General features: G+C 43.0%; 1 protein-coding gene across 2 annotated transcripts in view; it reads right to left on the bottom strand.

Annotated features, from left to right (window-relative positions):
* Positions 1-23,609, bottom strand: part of CTSB (cathepsin B) — an 80,942-nt gene that overhangs the window by 55,745 nt on the left and 1,588 nt on the right. Inside the window, exons 2-3 of one of the 2 annotated variants that reach the window (XM_069236151.1) lie at positions 10,671-10,821; positions 10,447-10,579 (exon numbers count right to left, since the gene is read on the bottom strand). In XM_069236151.1, coding sequence (XP_069092252.1) covers positions 10,447-10,579; positions 10,671-10,672 — 135 coding nt within the window. In that variant the 5' untranslated portion in view covers positions 10,673-10,821. The remainder of the gene's footprint in view (positions 1-10,446; positions 10,580-10,670; positions 10,822-23,609) is intronic. The other variant, XM_069236152.1, reaches the window with a different exon arrangement.

The following is a 23,609-nucleotide window of genomic DNA, read 5'->3' as shown; positions in this document are numbered from 1 at the left end:
TTCCAGGTGTTTTTTTTAGCTCATTTAAAACAAATAATGCATAGGACATGTAGCATTTACAGCTGCAAATCTGCACTTTAAATGTTTTAAAAAAAATGTATCCCCGATGAAGATTATGGCTGTCTACAATAAACCTTAAACATTCTGTATTAAAGAGCAAAACAATAGTTTAGGTAAAACATGGTACTTAACAATTCGGGTCCAAGCATCTATTTTCTATAGAAGTCTTGTGGAAGGTGAACAATAGCATCTTCGCAGGTATAGCTTCATATTAATCACAGTGGAACTTCCGATCCTCAACACTATTAGCGGGCACAAGCTATCAAATCTAATCATATGTTAGTACAACCATTGCTTAACAACAACAACTCATTCATGTTATTACTGTAAACCTTTAGGCAGCTGTGCTCTCAAAATATCCACGCAGACAGCAGCTGGCTACAGTAACTCTAGCTTCTCAAATGCTGCCACTATCTGCTCGGGCCCATCATTTCCCACTATGGATCGTGCAATTAACATTTCATCCCTTAACAAGGTATTGTGTTTATTCGTTGCATTTCCTCATTTAGCACTGTGCGCTCTACTTTGTCTTATACCCATTTCAGAAATTCTGCCAGCCAGTGAGGAGTGGAGAGGAATTCCACTTTGGCTAGTAGCAATGCCAGGTCTACAAATTTACATTTGTGCTTCTATATTTCCGGCTTGAGTACAGGCATGAAGCCCAATAAGCTTACACCTGGCATTATGAATCCAGATCTGCATGCCATTTTGATATTCATTTCAATAATTTTCCCCCTCAGTAGAGCATATTATAAAAAAAGTCAGCATTCGCTACTCCGCACCTATGGGAGGTTGCATGTGTTTTGCGCAGTAATCTGAACCATGTCTTATAGTACATTAGGCAGATGCAGTGCAGCGAATCCTCATTCTCTTTCAGAGAGTTCAAACTCCAGATCCGAAGCCCCCCCAACCCCCCCCCCGGGGACTCCAGATCCAAAGGCCACTCCCTCCACCCGAGGTCTTCCAAGCTGTGTATGTAGCGGTTTAGCACATGTTCACTATTTGCTTACTTTCGACCCTATGTAAACAAGTGTAAAACTTCATTCCTTGGTGTTTCCTTCTACACTCTAAGTCAAATTGCTTTTAAGATTGACCCCCACACAAGAGGGACTGTCTAACTGGGACTGTCTCACTGGGACTGCAGGTGTCACTGCCAAGTCAATGATTCTGGTGCACACATCTATTAAAGCTCACCCACCACTTTGAGTTGTTTAGGATTCGTAAGAGTGTGACCCGGTTTTCTTTATTTAAACAATGCATTAGCAGGTCTGGACCATAGAAGATGTTTATACTAATCTACGGGAAAGCGCGTTTGTTGTCGGAGGAGGTGCCGCTTGTTTGCCAAAGGGCAGGAGCCCTTTAAATTTCACCTAGCGCTCCCGCCACCGCGGGAAAGCGCATTTGTTGTCGGAGGAGGTGCCGCTTGTTTGCCAAAGGGCAGGAGCCCTTTAAATTTCACCTAGCGCTCCCGCGGGACGCACCCGGGCCAAGGGCGGGTCCGTCCTGCGCCCGTCAGTGTCTGACAGAGGCTGGGCTGCCCCCCCCTCCCCCCCCCCCAGACGTCCCACTCCCGAAGGGCTGTATGGAGAGGACTTTTTCCTGCTGCTGAGCCGGTTGTGTGAGCAGAGGATCCGGCTGACTTTTTGCGAGGTAAGGGCAGGATTCAGCCCCCCTCGCTTACTGGTCCTTGTTCGTCGGGGAGGGGGCCCCTTTAAGACTCTCTCTGCGCACGCTCCCCGCAGGATGCACTTTTTGGACTCTGTTGACTTGCAGCGAGGTAGGGGCAGGAATTAGGCCCCCCTTGCCTACTGGTCCTTGCTGTCTGGGGCAGGGACAGCCCCACTAAGACTTCTCTGCAAGGACTATTGGTGTCCGGGCCGGGCTATTCCCCTTCCTTCTTGCTCTTGGGGGCTCCTCTGTTCGCTTGCCATCTGCAAGAGGGGTTGTGGAGTGTATAAACCACTGTATGGTGTGGGGTTCCTAACAGTACCAAGAGGGTCTCTTCTGTTTCCTTATAGCTTGGGTTTCACCTCAAGGCCCTTAAATTTCAGCAAGAAAGATGGGTCGTCAGAGGGGGGTGAAAAGAAGCCTGGATCAAACAAAACTTTAGATGGCTTCCTACAAAAGGCCGTCGGGGCTTTAGAGAAAGAAATAGAGCTGGTACAGCGTCGTTTGGCAGTTCCACCCTTCCCAGCTATCTCTATAGCCCATGAGGACCTCACTATACAGTCCACCTCGCACTTAGGATCTCTACCTATAGTGTCCCCTTCCCCTGTAGGTATTTTCCTGCAGTCCCAGGGTGAAGTGCCAAATGACCCTCCAAAGAGTGAGCTCCCCACTACCATCGCTCCCAATCCCAAGGGTAAAAGGAAACGTAGGGAGCCTGCCATTTTAAATAAACGTACCAGGATTCTAAGTCCCCTCCATCCAACTCAGCTCCCCATTAAGGTCTCGGATCTATCCTCCTCGCCTCTTACCAGCGACCAACAGTCAAATGAGTCTTTTAGGGTTCTCATAAGAGAAGAGATCTCTAAGTTGCTTCTTCCAATTGTAACCCGCCTTCAAGCAATAAAGGAGAAACTTGAAGTCTTTATTAAGACCCAGAAGCCTGTCCCCTCCACTACTATTGACACCCAACCTTCCTCACACCATTCTCTCTCTACTCACGAGCAGGTCAGCATTAATAGACGACCTGCCCCAACGAGCAAAAGCCTTCCTTTTATGAACCAACAAACCAACCAGTTTTGCCAGAGTATCAAATACCCCAACTATTTCCTTGCCGATGGCGCCAGCCCATCCCCCAGAAAGGATACCTCTTCCGTTAAACCCAGTTCCTAGCACTGGTACTTTTACTTCCACCTGTGACCATGTTCTTTCGGGCCCCTGGCAAAGGCCCCAGACCAACGGCCCAGCTGTAATAAGAGCATTGCAACTCCCCCCGGAGTCCTGCCCATATGCTTTGGTTATTACCAATGTGCCTGTACTTAAAACCAAATCCCCGGAATCTTTCACTGAGCTTAAAAATAAGGTTTTCCACTGGTTACATCTTCATGCGGGGTTCGCATTTTCCATGACATCCTCGATCCTAATGGTGAGAAGGGTTGGGTGGGTGGGTTCCCTAGAAGAGATCGGTACAGGGGATTGCATTGTCATCAATTTTGATTCCCCTGTTCTTGTATGGCAGCTCATGCTAAATGCAGATAGACCGTATCCTGAAATTGGTATGGTCTCTGTGTAGACTTCAAGCATTCTATCCATCAGCACGGCCACCCATGAATAGGCAACCATTACTGATTCAGAAAGTTCCCCGTGACATTGAGACACGCCTCAGCCCTGCTCTTGGTCTTAGACATCCATCACTGTCTCTCTCGGAGATAGACTGACTATGCGATGGCCCGTGGGAAGAGGATTCCAACACCTTCGTTTCTGAGCATACTAGTTATACGGTCTCTAATGTTCCTACTTCAGCAACTTCTTTGCCTTTGACGAACCCTGATAATCGGGGCACTCCTGATAATACTCTTCATTTAGCCAATAAGGAGGGGGCTCCCCATCCCTCAATCACTTCTAGGGATCCAGGGCTCTATTGCTCAGATACCCCATTAGATATGATTTTAGCGGACCCTGCATCCTGTGAAGTGTACACTATACAAGTCAATACAGATACAGGCAACTATATTCCTCCAAAGGAAGCTGGAAATACCAAATCCATTGATTGTGCCAAAGTTCTTAGTTGGAATATAGCAGGGCTGGAAAGCAAAATGCAAAATTTGGAATGGGGTCAATTTATTGACGACCATTTATTATGTCTATTTCAAGAAACTTGGGCGACGGGCCCCAAATACAGATTAGGCTTCAGAAGCTATTGGGTTCCAGCTCGAAAGTCATCCTCTGGGAGATCTTCAGGAGGGCTACTTATATGGTTAAGTAGTTCTCTCAGAAGCAAAGCTGTAGTGATAGACACGGGCTGCCCCGATTTACAGGCCCTATTGCTAACGATTCCCGAGGAGAAATCCTTACTAATTAATGTTTATAACAGGAGTGTGGGTTCCCCCGATGCTCTATTTTTATTGGATAGCCTACTTAAAAACAATATTGCCCATTTTACTCTGATTGGAGGGGATTTTAACGTTACATTTGAGCCGAACCCCCTGGTTCAAGAAATATATCAGGAAGAGGATGCCTATTGGGGGATCTCACAGCTAGTCTCCAACAAACGGCCGAGATTGGGCAAAACAGCCCGTTTAGTGGCTGATATTACAATATCCTATGGCCGTAATGGTCGCTCCTGCTCCGATGCAAATTTGCACCCCACTTTCAAACGAGGAAGGACTAGAAGCCAGATTGATTATATACTCCTCGACATTAGACTGTGGGGCCATATGGTTGATATGAGAGTTCAAGAGCATGAAGAGAGTGACCATGACCCATTGATTCTATCGACTAGAGGCTTATTTCCTTTACTTGAGATACCCCATTCTAAGCCTTATGCCCATCAGCTAGTTTTATCAAATAATAGACGGAATTTAAAATAGGAGTTTGTCACTACATCCCCCGAGCATCTTCCATTAATCTACAATCTGCTAGCTAACCAAATGGAGTGCATTCTGCATTACAATGAAGATGATGCGGGAGATAGGCTTTTAGCAGCTCATAGTAAACTGTTTGATTCCCTAAAACACCTCTTCACAAAAGAGATCTTCAGCAATTCTAAGAAAAAGTGCTGGGCATGGTGGTTCAACAATTTATGTAGGGAAGCACAGCTCACTCTTCTGAAAGTTCTAAAAACAGGCCAAGTTGACTCTATAAGAATAGCTAGAAAAGATTATAAGAACAAATGTAGCAAGGCTCGTAGAAGCTGGGAAGAGGCTAGATGGGTAGCTATCTTGGAAACCGCTAAATCAAAAGATACCTCAAGGTTTTGGAAATTAATAGCAGAAAACTGCGGAGACTCTGCCTCTGTACCTGGCACATCAATTCTTCCTGCAACCTGGGTTGAGCATTTTGGCCAATTATACGCAGGTTCTCCTGAGGTATCCCTTAGGTCCCTCGATGCCCCAATATCCCAAGCCGCTACCCAGATCTCATTCACTTTAGCTGAAACTAGCGCTGCTATTGATTCACTAAATTGGGGAAAGGCCCCCAGTCCAGATAAGATTCCGGGCGATTTATACAAGACCTGATATATGGGCTCCTTATCTTAATCTAATCTGCAACGCAATCGCAGCTGGAGCCCCCATCCCTCTCTCTTGGAAAGGGCCCGAGATTGTTCCTATCTTTAAAAAAGGTTGCCCTAACATTCCAGCCAATTATCGTCCGATCAGTCTCCTGGATAATTTTCAAAAAATCTATGCCAAACATCTTTTGTGCCACCTTGATGAATGGATTATGGAATCCAATGCCCTATCTAATCTACAAGCAAGGTTTAGACCTGCAGTGAGCACTATTGACCAAGTCTTAAGATTCCTGGCAATTAAGTGGAAGAATGTGGACTTGGGGGCGGGGGGGGGGAATCTGTATGTGGTCTTTATAGACCTAAGAGCTGCATTTGATCTGATCCCCAGGAACATGCTATGGTCAACACTCTCCAACATGGGGGTTCCTGCCGGTCTCTTGAGTCTTATCACCCGGCTTCACGAGAACACCTATACCCGAATCAGATGTGGCAAGGAGGGTGAGCTGACAGATCCTGTGGCCATCAACAGAGGAGTCCGGCAGGGGTGCGTTCTGGCCCCTACCCTTTTTTTGCTTTATATCAATAACTGCATCCGTTATTTGGAGAATTGCACAAACGACTCGCCCAAATTGGCAGGGGGATTAATCCCATGTTTATTATACGCGGACGATACAATCTTGCTAGCCAAATCTCCTGTGGGGATTCAAAATTTGGTTATCCAATTTTGTGCTTACTGTAGGGATTTTGGGCTTGATGTCAATGCAAAAAAACCGAAATTTATGATGTATAGCTCTTAAAGGAAACAACTTCGTGTTAAAATTGAAATTAATTCAATACCACTGGAGAAAGTGGAAGAGTTTGACTATTTGGGATTTAGATTATCAACCACTGGAAAATGGGAGGCAGCAATTGGTAAAGGGGCACTTATTTTAAGTCAAAGAGGTGGGGCCCTAGTTCGTAGGTCCAGAAAGGTCCCGAGTTCCCCTCTGATTATAATTGCTGAGATCTATAATGTACAAATCCGTGCGGCGGCCTTATATGGAGCTGAACTCTGGGGACTACACAGAAGACTGGATATTCTACAAACAAAAGAAAACAATTTCCTTAGACAGGTTTCCCGGTTAGGGGCAGGTACCCCAATGATTCCTGTCAGGCTCGACTTAGGGTTAAACAGTATTACAACCATAGCGGCCTTGAGACCGCTCTCTTATTGGATTCGCCTTTGGACAACTCCCGAACTAGAACCATATAGGGTGGCGGTGAGGGAACTTCTAGTTACTCCACAGGGCCCGATTAGAATTCAATGGCTGCAGGAGATGAAATCCGCTTGGGCTAATATAGGTCTTTCCCATTACTGGGAACACCCGGAACTGATTCCCAATAACGCAAGACATCTCGTCAAAAGAAGATATTGGGAAAAAGTCAACGAAGATATACTGCGCCATAATGGGCTGGGTAGATTAACATCAGAATGTCTCCAAATTAAACACTAACCTTGGCCCGAGACTTTTATGATCCTCCCTATGCCATCCTATGCTCGTGCCCTTTATCTACAGCTAAGATATGGTTCCCTGCCCATTAATATTTATACGGCCCACTGGCCATCCAGCATCCCTTCGACTGATAGATGCATATCTTGTCCTCTTCATAAAGAAACAATCGAGCATATTCAGTTTTTCTGTCCCTCTTACAAGAACCCTAGAGGAAAGTGGATTATCCCCCTCTGTAAAAATCTATTATTGTCGGATAGAGTCAATGCCACCAGAATATGCAAATATGAAACATCCACACTGGTTGCCTCCTCAGTTTCTAAATTTCTATCGGAGGCTTGGCGTATTCGTCGCAGGCTCATTTCTGTAGAGAGGCCCCAAGAGCTTTAGGCCGAGCCTTTGTCCGTTCACAGAGGAAGATCCTAATCTGATTTTTATTTCCGCGTTCCTTCTTTTATTGCTTAATATATGATATGTATCCTGTCATCTTCCTGATTTTATTAATTTATATGTGACATCTTTTTTCATATTTTAGCAAGAATTCTGGACCTTTTTTAGGAGTAAATTGAGACCGCATAAGCGAATTTTTAATTTTAGTTGTAAGGATTTTATTGAAATATTTTATACGTTAGCTGATTATCAGACTTTTATAGTATCTTGAATGATTGTTATTATGAATTTGGATGAGTTATTGTGATTCCAATGGATTTATACAACCATGTAAAACTGTTTTTCTTTCAAATTTAATGGTCCAAATCTTTTGGACCGAATGCATTTAAATAAATACTCATCTACTTGAAGCAGCTATCTCAATTTTATCAGCCACATACAGCAAACCAATCAGTTATCCTCTCCCAGTTCTTGGGCACAGGGCTTCATTTGAGTCCGTGGTTGCTGTAGGGCACACAAAAACTCGTTTTTGTGGACCACCACTTATTTGTCCCTCATCATACACTAACTGAGCAACACAGGAAGGGAAAAAATAAATAAAAATAAAATCACAAGGAGAAAGCAGGAATCTGCAGGAGACAGATAAATGTGTAAGGTGTGTTTGGTAGTAAAGAGGCACATGGTGGATTCAAGACTACATAATTTGTGCACTGACATTTAATAGCACTAGCTGTGGCTTTCAGAGATAGAGCTTTGGGCACCAGCACTCATTCGTTTACAAATTCACTGCTTGGCATAAACAATTATCTTTCTCTCTACCTCCCAGTTAGAGCTGGGACGCATGAGCCAATACCACTGATGTCCTAGACAATCATTTGGTTACCTATTGAATTTGAGCCACCAAGTAATTAATCAAATTTTTACTTGTCAATTTAAGATGCTGAATGACAAGTCCTTTCACTCATATTTCAAAATGCACTGCACGACACAAAGAAGGTAGGGCCTATAGCAGAAAGCTCTGAACATGCACAATGTCTATTTTGTACCACTTTTGCTCATTAAGGTTATTTGCACTTACATAGCGCTTTCAATAATTGTGACAACATAGGACTTTCTCACATAGGCACCCGCTTGGAGAAAAAAAAAAATTTGACGAGCCAATGCCTGAGTGCGCATATAGGGTTTCCTGTTTTTATTTGTTAGAAATGCTGGTGAAATTGAGAGCGTTTATGAAAAGTCTAAAAATATATATATATATATATATATATATATATAAATAAAAGTTACACACTGTTTGCCAAGGACCATTAGTCACTTGAATTACTTGCCAATAGGAGTACAAATAGACATGTCAAAAAGGGTAAGCCAGAGGATTCCTTACATAGCATTGGGCAGCCATGCTGTACTAGAATGCACATTTCTGGGGATGCATGAAGGTAACCTTATACTTGCTGGCTAAACAGTTGTATTACATATGCATGCCAGAAGTCTAGACTTTCATTTAACTAATTAGTATTGGGTATGGTGAAACCTATTGGCCCGGTGCAACATCCATATACAATTTGAACCAGATGTGTTTGTAATAAACTACACATCAACTGAAGCATCTGGCTTCAGTTTTCATTACAAGTGTACTAGTTTAATGTAATATAGGCGATGAAGAAAATCAAAGGAATATAGAAACTGGGGGGAAGTTTTGATGTGCTGAAAAAAAAAAAAAAAAAAAAAAACACACACACTTGAAGCTACATCAACATAGGCCAAAATAAGTAGCAGATGGGCCATCAGTACACAGCAAAAATCAGCCACCCATGCTACCGAGACATTTAGGGCAGTAAAAATAAAGCACGAATGAGAATAGACAGCATCAACAGAAGAAAATATATTCTGGTGCATAAATATACAATCAGTTGATTGCTGAGCTATTAGCTTTGCCAATGGCTGTTTGCACTTTTGGCATTGGCAAAAAGAAAACTGCCCACTGGTGACTCATGAAATGTGCATGTGCAGGTAGCAATCCTGCATTTTTTTTTCCACATGTACAACTATTCCAAGAATGTCAATGGTGCGTCACAAAGTGTACACGGGCCACCATTTTGCAGCGTTTCTGTCAAAAAGAAATAACATTCCAAGATGGCTGTCGATGTGTGCACTTACTATCCAAAACAGTCATTTTAGAACAGTAAATTTAAACAAATCCAAACCAAATTATGCAGGCGCTGTTGTAAAAAGAAAAAGCAGCAAGCTGCCCAGCTGCAGTGCCCTGCTATCAGACCCACAAAGTAATTTGATATTTAAAAACATTTGAAAAAAAAAAAGTACAGGGTGGGGCAGGCTAGAAGTAGGCGAACAAGGGAAGTGGGAAGCTTCATGGGAGGGCATTATTTGGAATTTAAAGAGGAGGGTGAAGCCTAATAGATGGAGACGACAATAAAAAGATGTGCCCCCTTCGGGAGCTAAATGAAAAATGAAACAGTTCCCTCATGTCAGCAGCTGAAGAATACAACTCATCCAGTCAAAAGTATTCTAAATATAATCTTCAGGGTACCGGATGCAATAGTTTGCACCCTTTGTTGAGTTTCTGCGTGTCAATTTAAAAGGAGGGAATAAAGTATAGGTCAAAGCATGTAGATTTTGGTATGGTAAGCAAGAAAACCTGCGTATTATTTCCTAAAAACACTGTATAAATGCAATTTATTGTTGCTAATAAACTCTGAACACAGCAGAGTTAGAATAAGAACGCGATAAGCATCTTTTCTACGGGGCACTTTGCATAAAAGTTATTAATCTTCCTTATGTGCTCCAGATGGACACCACTTCTTAGACCTCTTCAAAGTGTGTCCAGAGAATTCTGCTCTCCTCTTTTTTAGCTATACATATGTTTTGGAGCTCTGCTTCAACTAATCCACACAGCACAAAAAAAATGTAATTTAAAGAATGTTCCAGATAGGCCTCGTGTACCATCAACAGCACAAGAGGGTTTGGTGTCTGATATGTCCACAGAAGATGCCAGAATAAACTGCAAATGGACAAACTTATGTTGATTATCTACGTGGGATAGTCAAATACTGACAGCATAGGAGTCTATGCTATATTAACACCACAAACCTATGTAAAAACGCATTGACGACTAATCTCAGCAGTATGCCTATCACCAAAAGGTGTTAACATGCATTTTCCTTATTATCAAATAGTTAGTTCAGGGTAGGGGTTTCCTTCACTTCCTTTTGTCACTGCAAAGTGGTAGCACAAGTCCCTGCATTAAAAGAAGGCCAAATTTGACCGACTGTACAATTTAACTTGCAAAGTAGACTCGCGGCTGCTACTCACCGTCCATGTGGTGTTGATTTTGTTGATATAGTTGATCATATCATGAGACAAGGGAGCAAAGTACGGTACATTGCGCGCACTCGTGAGCACCGCCAGCAAACAAACAGCTAGCGATTGCCACATCTCTGCAGACCTGTGAGAAAAAGAAAAAAAAAAGTCATAGAAGTAAACATCAACTGAAGGTTCCAGTTCCACTGAGCACTTCCACAAGTAGCTAAACTCACATAGGTGTAGGTTTGCCTACAGTGGAGTGCAGTTAACTAGGTCGCTCGCTGCAAACGAGGCCTGAGAAAATGATGATTCCATAGACCCCTCTACGGAATGTTTTCCCCATTACTGGTGGGCACCATGTCCCAAGACAACACAAACCAGCAGCTGGAAAATAAAAGGACGCAGTTTAGCATCACCCATGAACTCTTCACCACCACAAATACCAGCAATAACAAACTAATTGTGGCAGCATCAAGAGAAAATGAACAATATGGTTGCAACTTGAAGTCCCATTTGACAAAATGTTCTTAATTTCATACTCTAGCAAGCAGGCGAGGGTGCGCAATTCCTCCGTCCCAGCCTAGTGCAATGCTTCATGCCATCTTGTAAGTAGCACCTCGAAGAAGCACTGTAACAAAAAGGATATATATCCTCAATTCACTTTTGGAAGAGTTGAATGAATTTCACAGAAGGCTACGCAGGGCTCCGGTTCAGACTGCTGATCCAAGAACTTATGGTGGCTCTTCAAGTTTTATCATGATTCGAGCACCAGCCGCATAGTTTTAGCAGGTAAGGTTGAAGGAAATCAAGCCTGGTAGAGGAGGTGGGTAGATTTGAAAAACAGAAATTAAATAGTTGAGCCCTCTGAGTTACCTACTCTCCTTTGCAAGAGTGGAGGACCTTCGGGTAGTTGCAGAGCAGTGCCCCCACAGTTTGACACTTCTCACAGTCCCACACTGAGATTAAGTGCTGATTGCGTGCTTCTGCCAGATTTTAATCCATTCAGTATGGATGACCCTAAACTATTTTGTGCTATGAAGGCTGATATCTGGGTAAAGGGAGCTTTTCAAAGAGTTTAAATAAATAAATAAGGTCCTTTATCTAACGGACTATAATTAGCAGGTTCAGCCGGGTCTTTTGTTTCTTTAGAATACGTTTAATATATGGTTTTAGGTCACTTTGGAATTCAGCAGTTGAGAGGTAAGAGTTGGTGACATCTTTCACTGGTGTGGCAACAGAGCAGAAGTACAATAGATTTGAAAATGTGTGATGATGGCCTTGGATCTGCTGAACAACCACCCACATCAATGGCTTTTGCTAGGATGGTGGTTGCTTTTTGTGTTAATGGGTGTCCTGTTGAATATTGGATTTTCTGCAGGGGCGAATACTGGGCTTGTCTTATGTGTAGGACACTTTCGAGACATACCCGTACCCAACACTAGAGAAGTCCCTCTGATAGACACTGGTGCAGTTTTATAGTGCGAAAGTGTGCAGGTAGGTGCTGGAAAAGATGTGCTGGCACATCATGTTGTGGTTCCCGTTTAGGCAACACTGCTCTGATGAGGGCATCAGCAGAGATGGTGATAATGATCAGCGACTTCAGTGGATACGGTGGGAGGAGAGAACAAGCTATGCAAAGTAGTATGACGAGAAGGTAGGTAGAGGAAATACTGGGAGAGAACCTATGGGTAAAAAAGCAGGTGGGGAGAAGTTGGAGTGTATGAAGTAATGGGTAGGCGGAGGGTTTGAAGGTGTTAGACGTGTACGGTTAATGAGTAGAAAAGGAAAGTAGGAGTATATGGTATTAAACAAAGAGGTAGCTTTCGAATTTGAAACAGGAGCAGAAGCGCAGAGAGGCAGGAAATAGTTGAGAAAAGGGTGTGAGCTCAGGGTGGGAGAGGTCGGTTGGGTGGACCAACAAACTAAACACTCGAGGGAGGGGTTAGCATCAGCAAGGTCAAAAACATTGCTTCAGAGTTGTATGACTAAGCAGGTTGAAAGGAGGTTAATACAAAGAGAAAGACTGGATAAGGGGGAAAAGAAAGTTTGGCGGGGTATTAGAGGGCTAAACGCATGAGGAGGGGTGGGGCATAGGGATTAGTATGACATTCTTGTATACTTGAGTTTAACACTACATTTGCAAGAACTGTGAAAGGTGTTCAATCATGTTATGTTTTCCCCTCATATCTTGACCAGAGCATGCTCAGGTGGACACAACCAGGCTTGGGTGAAGGGTGATTTGACCAGCGCACAGTGTGAGACTGGATGAGCGAGCTCAATTTGTTCTAAAGTCTGTGACCTTGTTTACGGCTTCATGGCACTCGATACTTCAGTGCTTTTGTACCTTGAAGGTTCAATGGTTGCTCAAGTGAGGGCCCTTTGCTCAAATGGGACTCTTAAGACCTTAGTTATAATAACACTATTTTGTTTGTCTCAAAAGTGGAGCCTGTGGAATGAGGCTAGCACAGGGTCACATGCAACCCAGCTGTCACGCTAGGCACCCTTTGCAAACTACACATGAACAGTATATTTTTTGTTATTCAAGACACTAAAATAGAAGGCACGCGCCAGAATTTTCAGACTATCTGGGAACCCAAAACGTCTCGGAAGTCTTCCAAAGGTTAATTATTAAGAATGGTTTGTTTCGAGAGGACGTAAAACGATTTATTTTTTTTAGCAATTCTAATGAATGCAGACATGCCAAGTAGACAGCGTCAACTAATTGCATTAACCTTCAGGGTGCTTAAACAGCGACACCGGCCGCTAATAGTGGGTTGTAACTTCAGAGCAGTCCAGGCTGCATGACTTCAGGTGACTGCGGGGGAAATCCGATTCCAGGTTAGGTACACTCATGTGTACTAAAGTTAAAGGATGGAGCACTTCAATGCAGGTGGAAGCATGTGGATCAAAGTGATGTCGCATGAAGCCGAAGGGCTGACAGGCAAACCTTTGTCGTCCAGTCTGTAAGCAAGCATTAAGCATTTGACCTGCGCATGGGCAGGACTTGGAGTAATTCTGAGCAGAGCTGCCATGGTATGCATCGATTGAACACACAGAACGAGATTTTTTTCCTTAACCACCACCAGTTTAGTCAGACAAGGTTTTATTTTTTCCAGCTATACTCCACCAATAGAAGTTGATGCGATTTAGAAACTTCAACAAACCATTAAATTCAGTCACAACTTTATTACTAACTTACTAATTACTCATCAATAATTAAACCTGGAAGTTAACCCCAGAGAACTTTATTTGGTCTATTCCAGTAACCTCCAGAAAACTTCAAACCGGTAATAAAAATCTGGACAGGTTTGGACTCTTGGAATGCAGGACTAGATCAAATAAGGCAGCTGAGCAAGCGGGGGGGAGGGGAGGCAGCAACCGGTTTCAGAGGAGGGCAAGAGGAAGGAGCTCAAATGGACATTACGACACAGTTTATTAAATCTTCTAGGCTTACCTCCCACCTGAACTATGTTAATTCAAGCCCCTTTTACCTAGCACAGCACCTAAGTGTGCGTGAGCCAAACATTATTAGGAAAAACATTAAAACTTTTTTTTTGTTGAATCCATAGCCAATTTCCAACCATTAGTCTTGGGAGCAGAAGTTCTGGGAGGACCACTGTTCAGTTTGCAAGGTCCACAATAAGTGCAATGTAACCTACTTGGACGGCAGGCGGCAGTCACATCCACATGGAGTTAGTATCAACTAAATGCAGAGCCACAGAAGTAATCACCAACTGAAGGTTTCAGTTCCACTGAGCACTTCCACAAGTAGCTAAACTCACATAGGTGTGGGTTTGCCTACAGTGGAGTGCAGTAAACGAGGTCGCTGGCTGTAAACGAGGCCTGAGAAAATGATTTCCTAAACCCCTCTACGGAATGTTTTCCCACTGCTGGTGGGCGCCATGACCCAAGAAAACACAAGCCAGCAGCTGAAAAATGAAAGGACGTAGTTTAGCAACATCCATGAATTTTTCACCAGCACAAATATCAGCAAAAACAAACGAACTGTGGCAGCATCAAGAGAAAATGAACATGCGTTTGCAACTTGAAGTTCCAGTTGACAAATCTGTTTCGTTTCATACTCTAGCAAGCAGGCGAGGGTGTGCAAATTCCTCCATTCCAGTCTAGTGCAATGCTTCATATGCTATTTTGTATGTAGCACCTCGAAGCACTGTAATATACATATAGCCTCAATTCAATTTTGGAAGAGTAGAATGAATTTCACAGAAGGCTAAGCAGGGCTCCAGTTCAGACTGCTGATCCCAGATAACTGAACTTATGGTGGCTGTTCAAGCTTTAACATGATTTTTGCACAAATTGAAGCTTGCGCACAATTCTTGCTGTGGGGGTATTTATGTTAGGAATGTCACTTTGCTAGACTAAAAAGCGTGCTCAGCTGTAACTTGCACAGCATCTGCCACTCCTCGTCTACTGTCCGCCTCCAAGAAGTTTTAAGAATAACAAAATAAGTTTTAAGAACAAAAGAACTAAGTAGCAATTACATGAACTAACATGCACATATGAAATTTAGTCAACTACATCAGACTATCAAAAACCTAACCTGTGTAGAAAACTGGTAAAAAATATATAAAAATAAATAAATAAAAACTGCTGGTTTGCTAGATTTCAATCATGTATACGCATCCTGTATACATAACATTAACCTAAATGGAACTCGGTGGCACACCTTCAAAATCCGGCACATACCCGGTCATTCTACAATATTGGGTCACCTTGTGATATATTCACGATGCATGCACTGGCTTGGCTGAGCAACTCTGAACGTGAAAAGATCGACAATTTAGAAACCACTTGTACCCAGGCAGCTGTTTTACAGATTAGGATTCAGGGAAACAGGCTAGCGTGTTGAAATAACGTTTTCTGCATCGCTGGTATGGAACGTCAGACCCTGCACCCACTTACTACTGCCGACCCTTTACACATGACACACGCACGAGATCTAAGTCCTTGGACCAGCTTTGGCTGCTCGTTACATCCCCAACCTCGATTTAGCATACTAAGTCACCTCCCTTCGACATCAGGATTGTAGTAGTGTGCAATTGACATTAATACGTAGGCTACGCTGGAGGAAAAGGGGGGAACAACATCTAATTTCCTCGCTTGTCTCCCCACCCCCACCAAAAAAAACAAAAAAAAACAAAAAAAAAAAAACGACACCTTCTTCCTTAAATGGCTAACCTATTCGTGCTTGCAATAGGATATGATGACCACAACACAGACACGAGTGCAGCTTCTGATGAGGAACAACTATGATGGCTTAGTTTGTCGAGATTTATGGTTAGTGGTGAGCAACCGTTCAAGATTACCAAGAGGAAGCAAGCTACGGAACGAGTCAGGCTGCAAGCCCACGCCTTCCAGTTAAAAGCTGCATGGACTCTGCTCTTAAATAACTCACCCTTCCACCCACCATGCTGGTTTCTGTTCCAGTTGGAAACCCTCTCTTGACATGGAGGTACTTGAATGAAGTAACTACAGAAGCCGAACCCAGATGTTTAAACTGGTGAGCTCCCCCACCCTCTGCAATTTAAGAAAATAAGGATTCGCATTTTCTTCTCAGGCCATGACTGGTGTCATTCTTGGCTGCACTCTTAATAGTGGTCTAAGCACACCTTCTGGTTCTGATTCACTCGGTGATGTGGTAGGGTCTTGCAGCTGAAAAATTATTGTTGTGGAAAATGCAGTGTTCTCGACAGTACATTGTTAAAAATATAAAATAAAATAGTCTAAGAGCAGAAATATTTTTTTGGGGTCTCAGAAAGTATATATTGCCATAGTAGTCCCTGGCACGGGGGCAACACGTTTTGTTTGCAGATGTCTTCTCTGGGAAAGAGCAGACCATCACTCAGTTAAGCTGGCCAAAGAGTGACCCATATTGTATGCTGTAGAAGGCATAAGTGTGAATGACAACAGAACAATGGAAGAAGAGGGCTGGCTGAAAGCGCCTACAAGCATATTATATAAGTAATTTAGTAAAATCAAAAAGGTCATAGCTAGTGAGATCTAACAAGCACTACTTTACGGAAAAGTAAAAACAAGGCTTGGAAGAGTCAAAGTTGGACATTCATGTCGAAAAAGGCAATTAGAAAAGGGATTACAAAATAGATTAGTTTGTGTATGCAATACATGGATGAGAAAGAAAGAAATGTGTAATGACAGTGTACTCTCCAGATATAAAACAGCATTTCAGTGGAGGCAGACTAACATATCGTAATAGTCAATAGAAAGGAGAGACTCCTATAGGCTGATCCAAGAGCAACAATGACACTAGTCCATGGCGGACTGTCCCAGTGCCAAAAAAGCCAATGGCTTTCAGTATGTGTAAAATGCATTAGGTTTATCATGAATGGCAAACGCCACTGCAAATGTATTGCTCTGGAAACTAGCGGGCGCTCATTAAAACATCCAACATTTTTTTTTTTTTTAAAGAAGTGGCTAAAGGTTGAAGTGTTTTTCTAGTTAAAAAAAAAAAAACATCTGCAGGGAAAAAAAAGGTCACTTGAGTGGAAAAATGTGATGTTCCCATGTGTTTTGGGCAGTTTCCCTATCGTGGGGACCACGCCTATCCACCCAAGTGAGGTACTATTTTTGGGAGCATGAAACAGGAGAACAAGTATACCCAACTGTTTTTCATTGCATTAATGCCTTCCAAATCTGAGTCAGTGTATAAAAACAAAAAAAAAAGTTAAAAAAAACAAAAAGACATTTTGAAATATAACCTACCTTGGGCTCATTTCAGAAATACGTATGTTTCCTTGATACCTGTTTTTCACTTTACATAATTTCACAATAACTTGGACTATACTTGGTACACAATAAAAAACGCTGCACGGTGCGGTCAAGTTGTTGGCTCCGGGTACCTTGGGAAGCCTACAAACCCTTTAAATCCCCCCACAACCAGAAGGGTATAGCAGACATAATGGTATATTGCTTTTGTAAATTGCCCATTGTGACAAAGTTAAATATAAACAGTCACAAATGGCCAATTTTTCCTACTTATTTTCAGTATCTATTTAATATTTCAACACTAGGGTTCTTTGGGAAAAACTTGAAGAACCTATACATGCGACACCTTGCCTGAATTCGAAAGTTTGCCTACTCTTCAGAAACCTATAGCTTTAGTGGATCACCAATGGGTTTTACATTGGTTTTCAACCACAAAATGAAAGTAGGTTGATTGCACAAAATAAGAAAAATGGGCTACCTCTTGCAAAAAACGGCAAAAGGGTGGTAAAAATATTACACCTCCCCCTTCCAATCCCCTCCCCCCATTCAGCTTTGCATGTTCCTGAAAGCTGGGAAGATGGTGACTTTAGCACAGCAAACTGTCACTCATGGATGACATTTTTAGGAAAAATAACTGACACTTATCCAGAGCACTTTTTTTTCCCTATTTTCCCCTCACAGAACAAAAAAATGTGCTATATTTTGCAGATTCTCTGTCCCCACCCAGAGAATCCACAAACCCTGGGTACTTTTAGAATCCCCAGGATATTGGAAAAAGGACACAAATTTGGTGCGGAAACCCTATGTGGGGAAAAAAAAGTTATGGAGCCCTAACAACAAACTAACCCACATTCCCAAAAAATGGCTCAGCGCGTGGGGGGGGGGGGGGGGGGGGGGGAGTGTCAGTAATTAAGGGGTTAAAAAGGTAATCATGGTCAAAATGTAATTAATCTTCTTATCACAAGCTTGATTAGGAGCTTATCTTTTAGTAAGCACTTGATAAGCGTCAGTGAAGTCACCCGACTCACGGGTGTACATCGCATTCTATATCTTAGGGGCGCTGCCCGAGAGTTTCGGAATGTGAGGTTTTCTTCTTCTACCCAGGGAATGTTATCTTATATCACGTGGTAGTACTACCTAGCTGCAGAACACTTTTGTAAGTTTGAATTTTTAGAGCAGCTCACTTTCAGACGGATGGCACATAGAAAGAGAACCTGCCCAAGGTGCTGTCACATTTTGAACAGCTTATCGCGTGGTTATTGTATAACTTCTTGCTCGCAAGACACAATTTTTCCAGTTTTTGGCCATTCTCTCCATCAATCATCAGTATCTGGAGTTTCAGTCCAACGAGTTCAGGTTAACCAAAAATAAAAAACATGTCAGTTTGAACGTATGCTAAATAAAAGCAAAAGCCATAAATGGTTAAAAACCAAGTAATATAAATCAACACTAGATTAAGCCACACAGCACAAGTAAGATTTAACAAACAATAGTGCTTATGTAATTTATCCGTCCTGGTGGCCGTTGGGATTCACTATTTAACGTGCAGAGGAAAAGCCCACAAACAAAAGGAGGGGGGAGGCGTTTTTAGCGTGAATGAAAAGTGTCATCACCTTGCCTACAGAATCCATCCATCACCTAGATGAAGCAGTAACTAGGTGCAGCAATCAATGAGCAACCCAAAACACTAAGAACATTTGTCTCCGATGTCAAAGCTTCCTCTTTACCTGAAGTAAAACTTTCATGCCTGGGCACATTTCAGTAACCAGAGTCCATTATAAAAAAAAGCTGATCCCTCGTGCGATACCTAACTCCTCAACTATTACAACATTCAGTGTTATTTACCTAGAAAAAGGGGAAATATTGGCACCGACTTAACGCACACAATGGTCCAACTTGAGCTTTGAAAGGAAAAGCAAGCAACCCTCCGACAACAGGCATTTGCAATGCAATAGGTCTCACATTTGCACAAGTGTATTTTTGGAAGGCCCATTTTTTTTTGTTATATTATATAATATATGTGAGGCGCAACCCAAATCATACTAACACAAAGGGCGCGGCCCCTTGGGCAAGGGCCGCTCCCCGGCCCGGGGGGGGGGCAAAAATAATATTTTTAGGCCTTTTCTGCCCCCATTTCCCCCCCCCCCCAAGGTGGCAGAACCTCTAAACCCCAGGGATAGATATATATATATTTTTTTTTACTTCATGTTTTTATGTATGGGGAGTGACCCCTGGGGGACAAATTGAATTTAGGCCATTTCTGCCCCATAGGCAGATCGGCCTTTTGTTAGTCCAATCAGTCCCCAAGGGGGGCAAAGCCACTAGACATCAGGAATTGGTTGTGTGTATGTGTGTGTTTTGTTTGGGGGGGCATCCCCTTGGGCACGGGTCACTCCCCGTGGGAGCACATTACTGCTGGCCATATCTGCCCCCGTTGGGGGCAGATCGGCCTATTTTTGGAAGGCCCGTCTGCCCCCAAGAGGGGCAGAAAGCCCACCAGAGAAGATTTTTTTTTTTCCTTCAAAATAAGAGGGTGGGGGTATGGCCAGATTGGTAATTACCCCCGATCCACACCCCTGGGAGGAGGAGGGGAGGGGGGGAAATTGGCAGAAAGTCTTTTAGATGCCAGGGAATTTACAAAAAACAAAAAAAAATTGTGGGGTGGTGGGTACCAACCAGTATGGGTCTGGATATGCCCCACCCCAACTGAAGGTGGTAACAGTCTTTCAGTTCTCCCCCCCCCCCCCCCCCCCCAACATCAAATCCCACGGCAAGCAAGACGACATTTGATTATTTTGGGTTTTGGTTTTACAGTTGGGTCATGAGAGCTTGGTAACTCTCAAAATTGTTCTACTTGGAATGGTGAGGGCTGCACTTATGACTTTGGGACGCTGCCATGTAGAAAAACCCACAAGACCTAGACATCTGAAAACTAAATATCTGGTTGATTCCAGGGTGGTGCTCTTCACATGCACCCACACCATTTTCATACCCACAATGCCCTGTAAACCTCCAACTTTGCTGGAAATCACACATTTTCCCCACATTTTTGTGATGGAACCTTCCGGAATCCACAAAATTCCTACCACCCAACATTGTCTCATCTATACCGATAAAAGTTCTGCTGCACTTGTCAGCCTAAAAATGTTTTTTTTTTCCCCCAAACTGCCCTCTTGGACCCGCTGTGGTTCCCCCTCAATTTCAACATGTTTTTGGCTCTTCCCCTGTCACAGGCACCTGGCCCACCTACACAAGTGAGGTATCATTTCAGCCGGGAGACTGAGGGGAACGTTGGGTGGTAGGAAATATGTCCTGGTATGGTGATCCCACACAGAAATGGGGGGGGGAAATGTTTTTTTTAGCTAAATCTGAGGTTTGCTGAGGATTCTGGGTAAGAAAACAATGGGGGATCCACACAAGTCACCTCCCTGGACTCCCTCGGGTGTCTAGTTTTCAGAAATGTCTAGGTTTGGTAGGTTTCCCTAGATGGCTGCTGAGCCCAGGACCAAAAACGCAGGTGCCGTCCCCACCCCGAAAAAACAGGTCATTTTGTATTTGATCATTTTGATGTGTCCAGATAGTGTTTTGCAGCATTTTCTGTCGGGAGCACTAGGCCTACCAACACAAGTGAGGTACCATTTTTATCGGGAGACTGGGAGGGGGGGGGGGGGGGGGGGGGGGGGGGGCACTGGGTGTAAGGAAATTTGTGGTTCCTCTCAGATCGTAGAACTTTCTGTCACCGAAATGAGAGGAAAGTTTTTGGGGCCAAATTTTGAGGTTTGCAAAGGATTCTGGGTAACAGAACCTGGTGCGAGCCCCATAAGTCGCCCCATAAGTCGCCCCATAAGTCACCCCATCTTGGATTCCCATAGGTCTCTAGTTTTCAAAAATGCACAGGTTTGGTAGGTTTTCCTAGGTGCCTACTGAGCTAGAGGCCAAAATCTACAGTTAGGCACTTTGCAAAAAACACGTCAGATTTCAATGTTAAAAATGTGATGTGTCCATGTTGCATTTCCTGTCGCGAGCATTAGGCCTACCCATGCAAGTGAGGTACCATTTGTATCGGGAGACTTGGAGGAACACAGAATAGCAGAACAAGTGTTATTGCCCCTTGTCTTTCTCTACATTTTTTCCTTCCAAATGTAAGACAGTGTATGAAAAAAGACGTCTGAGAAATGCCCTGTAATTCACATGCTAGTATGGGCACCCCAGCTTTCAGACATGTGCAAATAACCACTGCTTCTCAACACTGTATCTTGTACCCATTTTGGAAACACAAAAGTTTTCTTGATACCCATTTTTCACTCTTTATATTTCACCAAATGAATTGCTGTATACCTGGTATAGAATGAAAACCCATTGCAATGTGCAGCTCATTTATTGGCTCTGGGTACCTAGGGTTCTTGATGAACCTACAAGCCCTATATATTCCCGCAACCAGAAGAGTCCAGCAGACGTAACGGTATATTGCTTTCAAAAATCTGATATCGCAAGAAAAAGTTACAGAGTAAAACGTGGAGAAAAATGGTTGGTTTTTTTCACCTTAATTTCAATATTTTCTCATTTCAGCTGTTATTGTCTGTTGGAAACCTTTGTAGGATCTACACAAATTACCCATTGCTGAATTCAGAATTTTGTCTACTTTTTAGAAATGTTTAGCTTTCTGGGATCCAGCATTGGTTTCACACCAATTTCTGTCACTAACTGGAAGGAGGGTGAAAGCACATTTTTTTTAAAGTAAAAATGGGGTATGTCCCAGTAAAATGCCAAAATTGTGTTGAAAAACTGTTTTTTCCGATTCGTCTGCCTGTTCCTTAAAGCTGGGAAGATGGTGATTTCAGCACCGCAAACCCTTTGTTGGCGCCATTTCAGGGGAAAAACCACAAGCCTTCTGTAGCCCTTTTACCCCCTTTGAAAAAAAAAGAAAAAAAAAAAAAGATTTTTCGCCGTATTTTTGGCTAATTTCTTGGTCTCCTTCAGGAGAACCCACAAAGACTGGCCAAGGAACGAAACAAAGTGGTGGGCGTGAGATGGACAACTGAAGGTAAAAACATACTGCTACTTAATAGCTCATAAGAACCACTACTATGCAAGAAGATTGCAGCTGGGTGTGCAAGATTGGTACCAATAGAATCAATCATGTCTAGCCAGAACCACAAGAAGAAAACAGCATGCTGCTAGAGTAACAGTGGGAAACCACCCCGTGGTCTTTATAGTTATGGATTATGTGATGTTGTGTTGTCCAAATCACAGATCATACAAAAATCTATTATTTTACATCGATACAGAATGTAGATGTATAAAGGCAGGTGCTTATAATTGACTAAATATTTTAGTTGAACTGAATATCCGCTTCACTGCTGATTTGCTAAGTGATCATTTTTTCCCCTACCATTGCCACTTTTTGATGTGTTTGTTGCTTGCCCAGGTGACGCAGGGTTATGGACTAACACCCTCTCTTTTCTCATTACTCTGGGCCGACAGCAGATGGAGGTTAAAGAAAATCACTAGAGGCAATAGATGGGACACCTGGCTATCTTAACCTATTAGGCCCAAGAAACACCTGCCACACTACATACGAAACATGCACAGACTTTTGAAAATAGCTATTCTTGCAATGGCAAAAATAAATAAAAGTTAAAGGAAAAAAAACAGCATGTTACAGCACCTTCTTAGATAATGCCCAAATTATTGTACAGTGTTAATGATCGGAGTGAACTCTAGAAGTAGGTCTAATGTTCTAAGGGATAACTTTAACAGCATCAATATTTACTAATATGAGGATGATACACAACTCTACTTGAAAGTCTTCCGTGCTTTAAACATCCAAAGCCTCAATCACTGCCTGCACATCACCCAGACCCCGATGTTCAACATCTACCTGAAGCTCAAGCCATACACCAAATTCCTGTTAGTTGCAAAGAACCACCAATAAGATACAGTACAAATTTAGCTCACTTATGTGAATCTTGATGGCTTTGCACCCCAATTTTGACTGAATGCCATCTCACTGGGATTCACCTTGCAAAGTAGCAACACTCCCAAGAATACATTGCTAAACATTCTCTTTTCTAAAGAAAGAAACGGATTCTTCCAGAAAGCAACTTCAGAACTGCAGTTTCAGCCTTTTCACTCTTGTACCTGGGTAGTGGAAAAGCCCTATTCCATGGCATCCCAGACACTACACTGGAAGCCTTTAGATGCAGACTGTGAACCACAGTACACCTCATTAAGAACCTAAAGAAACATGGTCACGAGACCCTCATCCTAGTGGAACTCCATAGGCTCCCACTGCCAGCCTTCACCAACTTCAAAACCAGCTGCCTCATTTACAGAGTCATCACATCCAGCACCCAGCTTATTTACCTTGCAGACAAACTCACCACCTTTGGTGGTTCTCGGCATAACTGCAGTCTGGACACCATCAG

The sequence above is a fragment of the Pleurodeles waltl genome, chromosome 5 (genome assembly GCF_031143425.1).
Source record: "Pleurodeles waltl isolate 20211129_DDA chromosome 5, aPleWal1.hap1.20221129, whole genome shotgun sequence".
Lineage (NCBI taxonomy): Eukaryota > Metazoa > Chordata > Amphibia > Caudata > Salamandridae > Pleurodeles > Pleurodeles waltl.
This window is presented reverse-complemented; position numbering and strand designations above follow the sequence as displayed.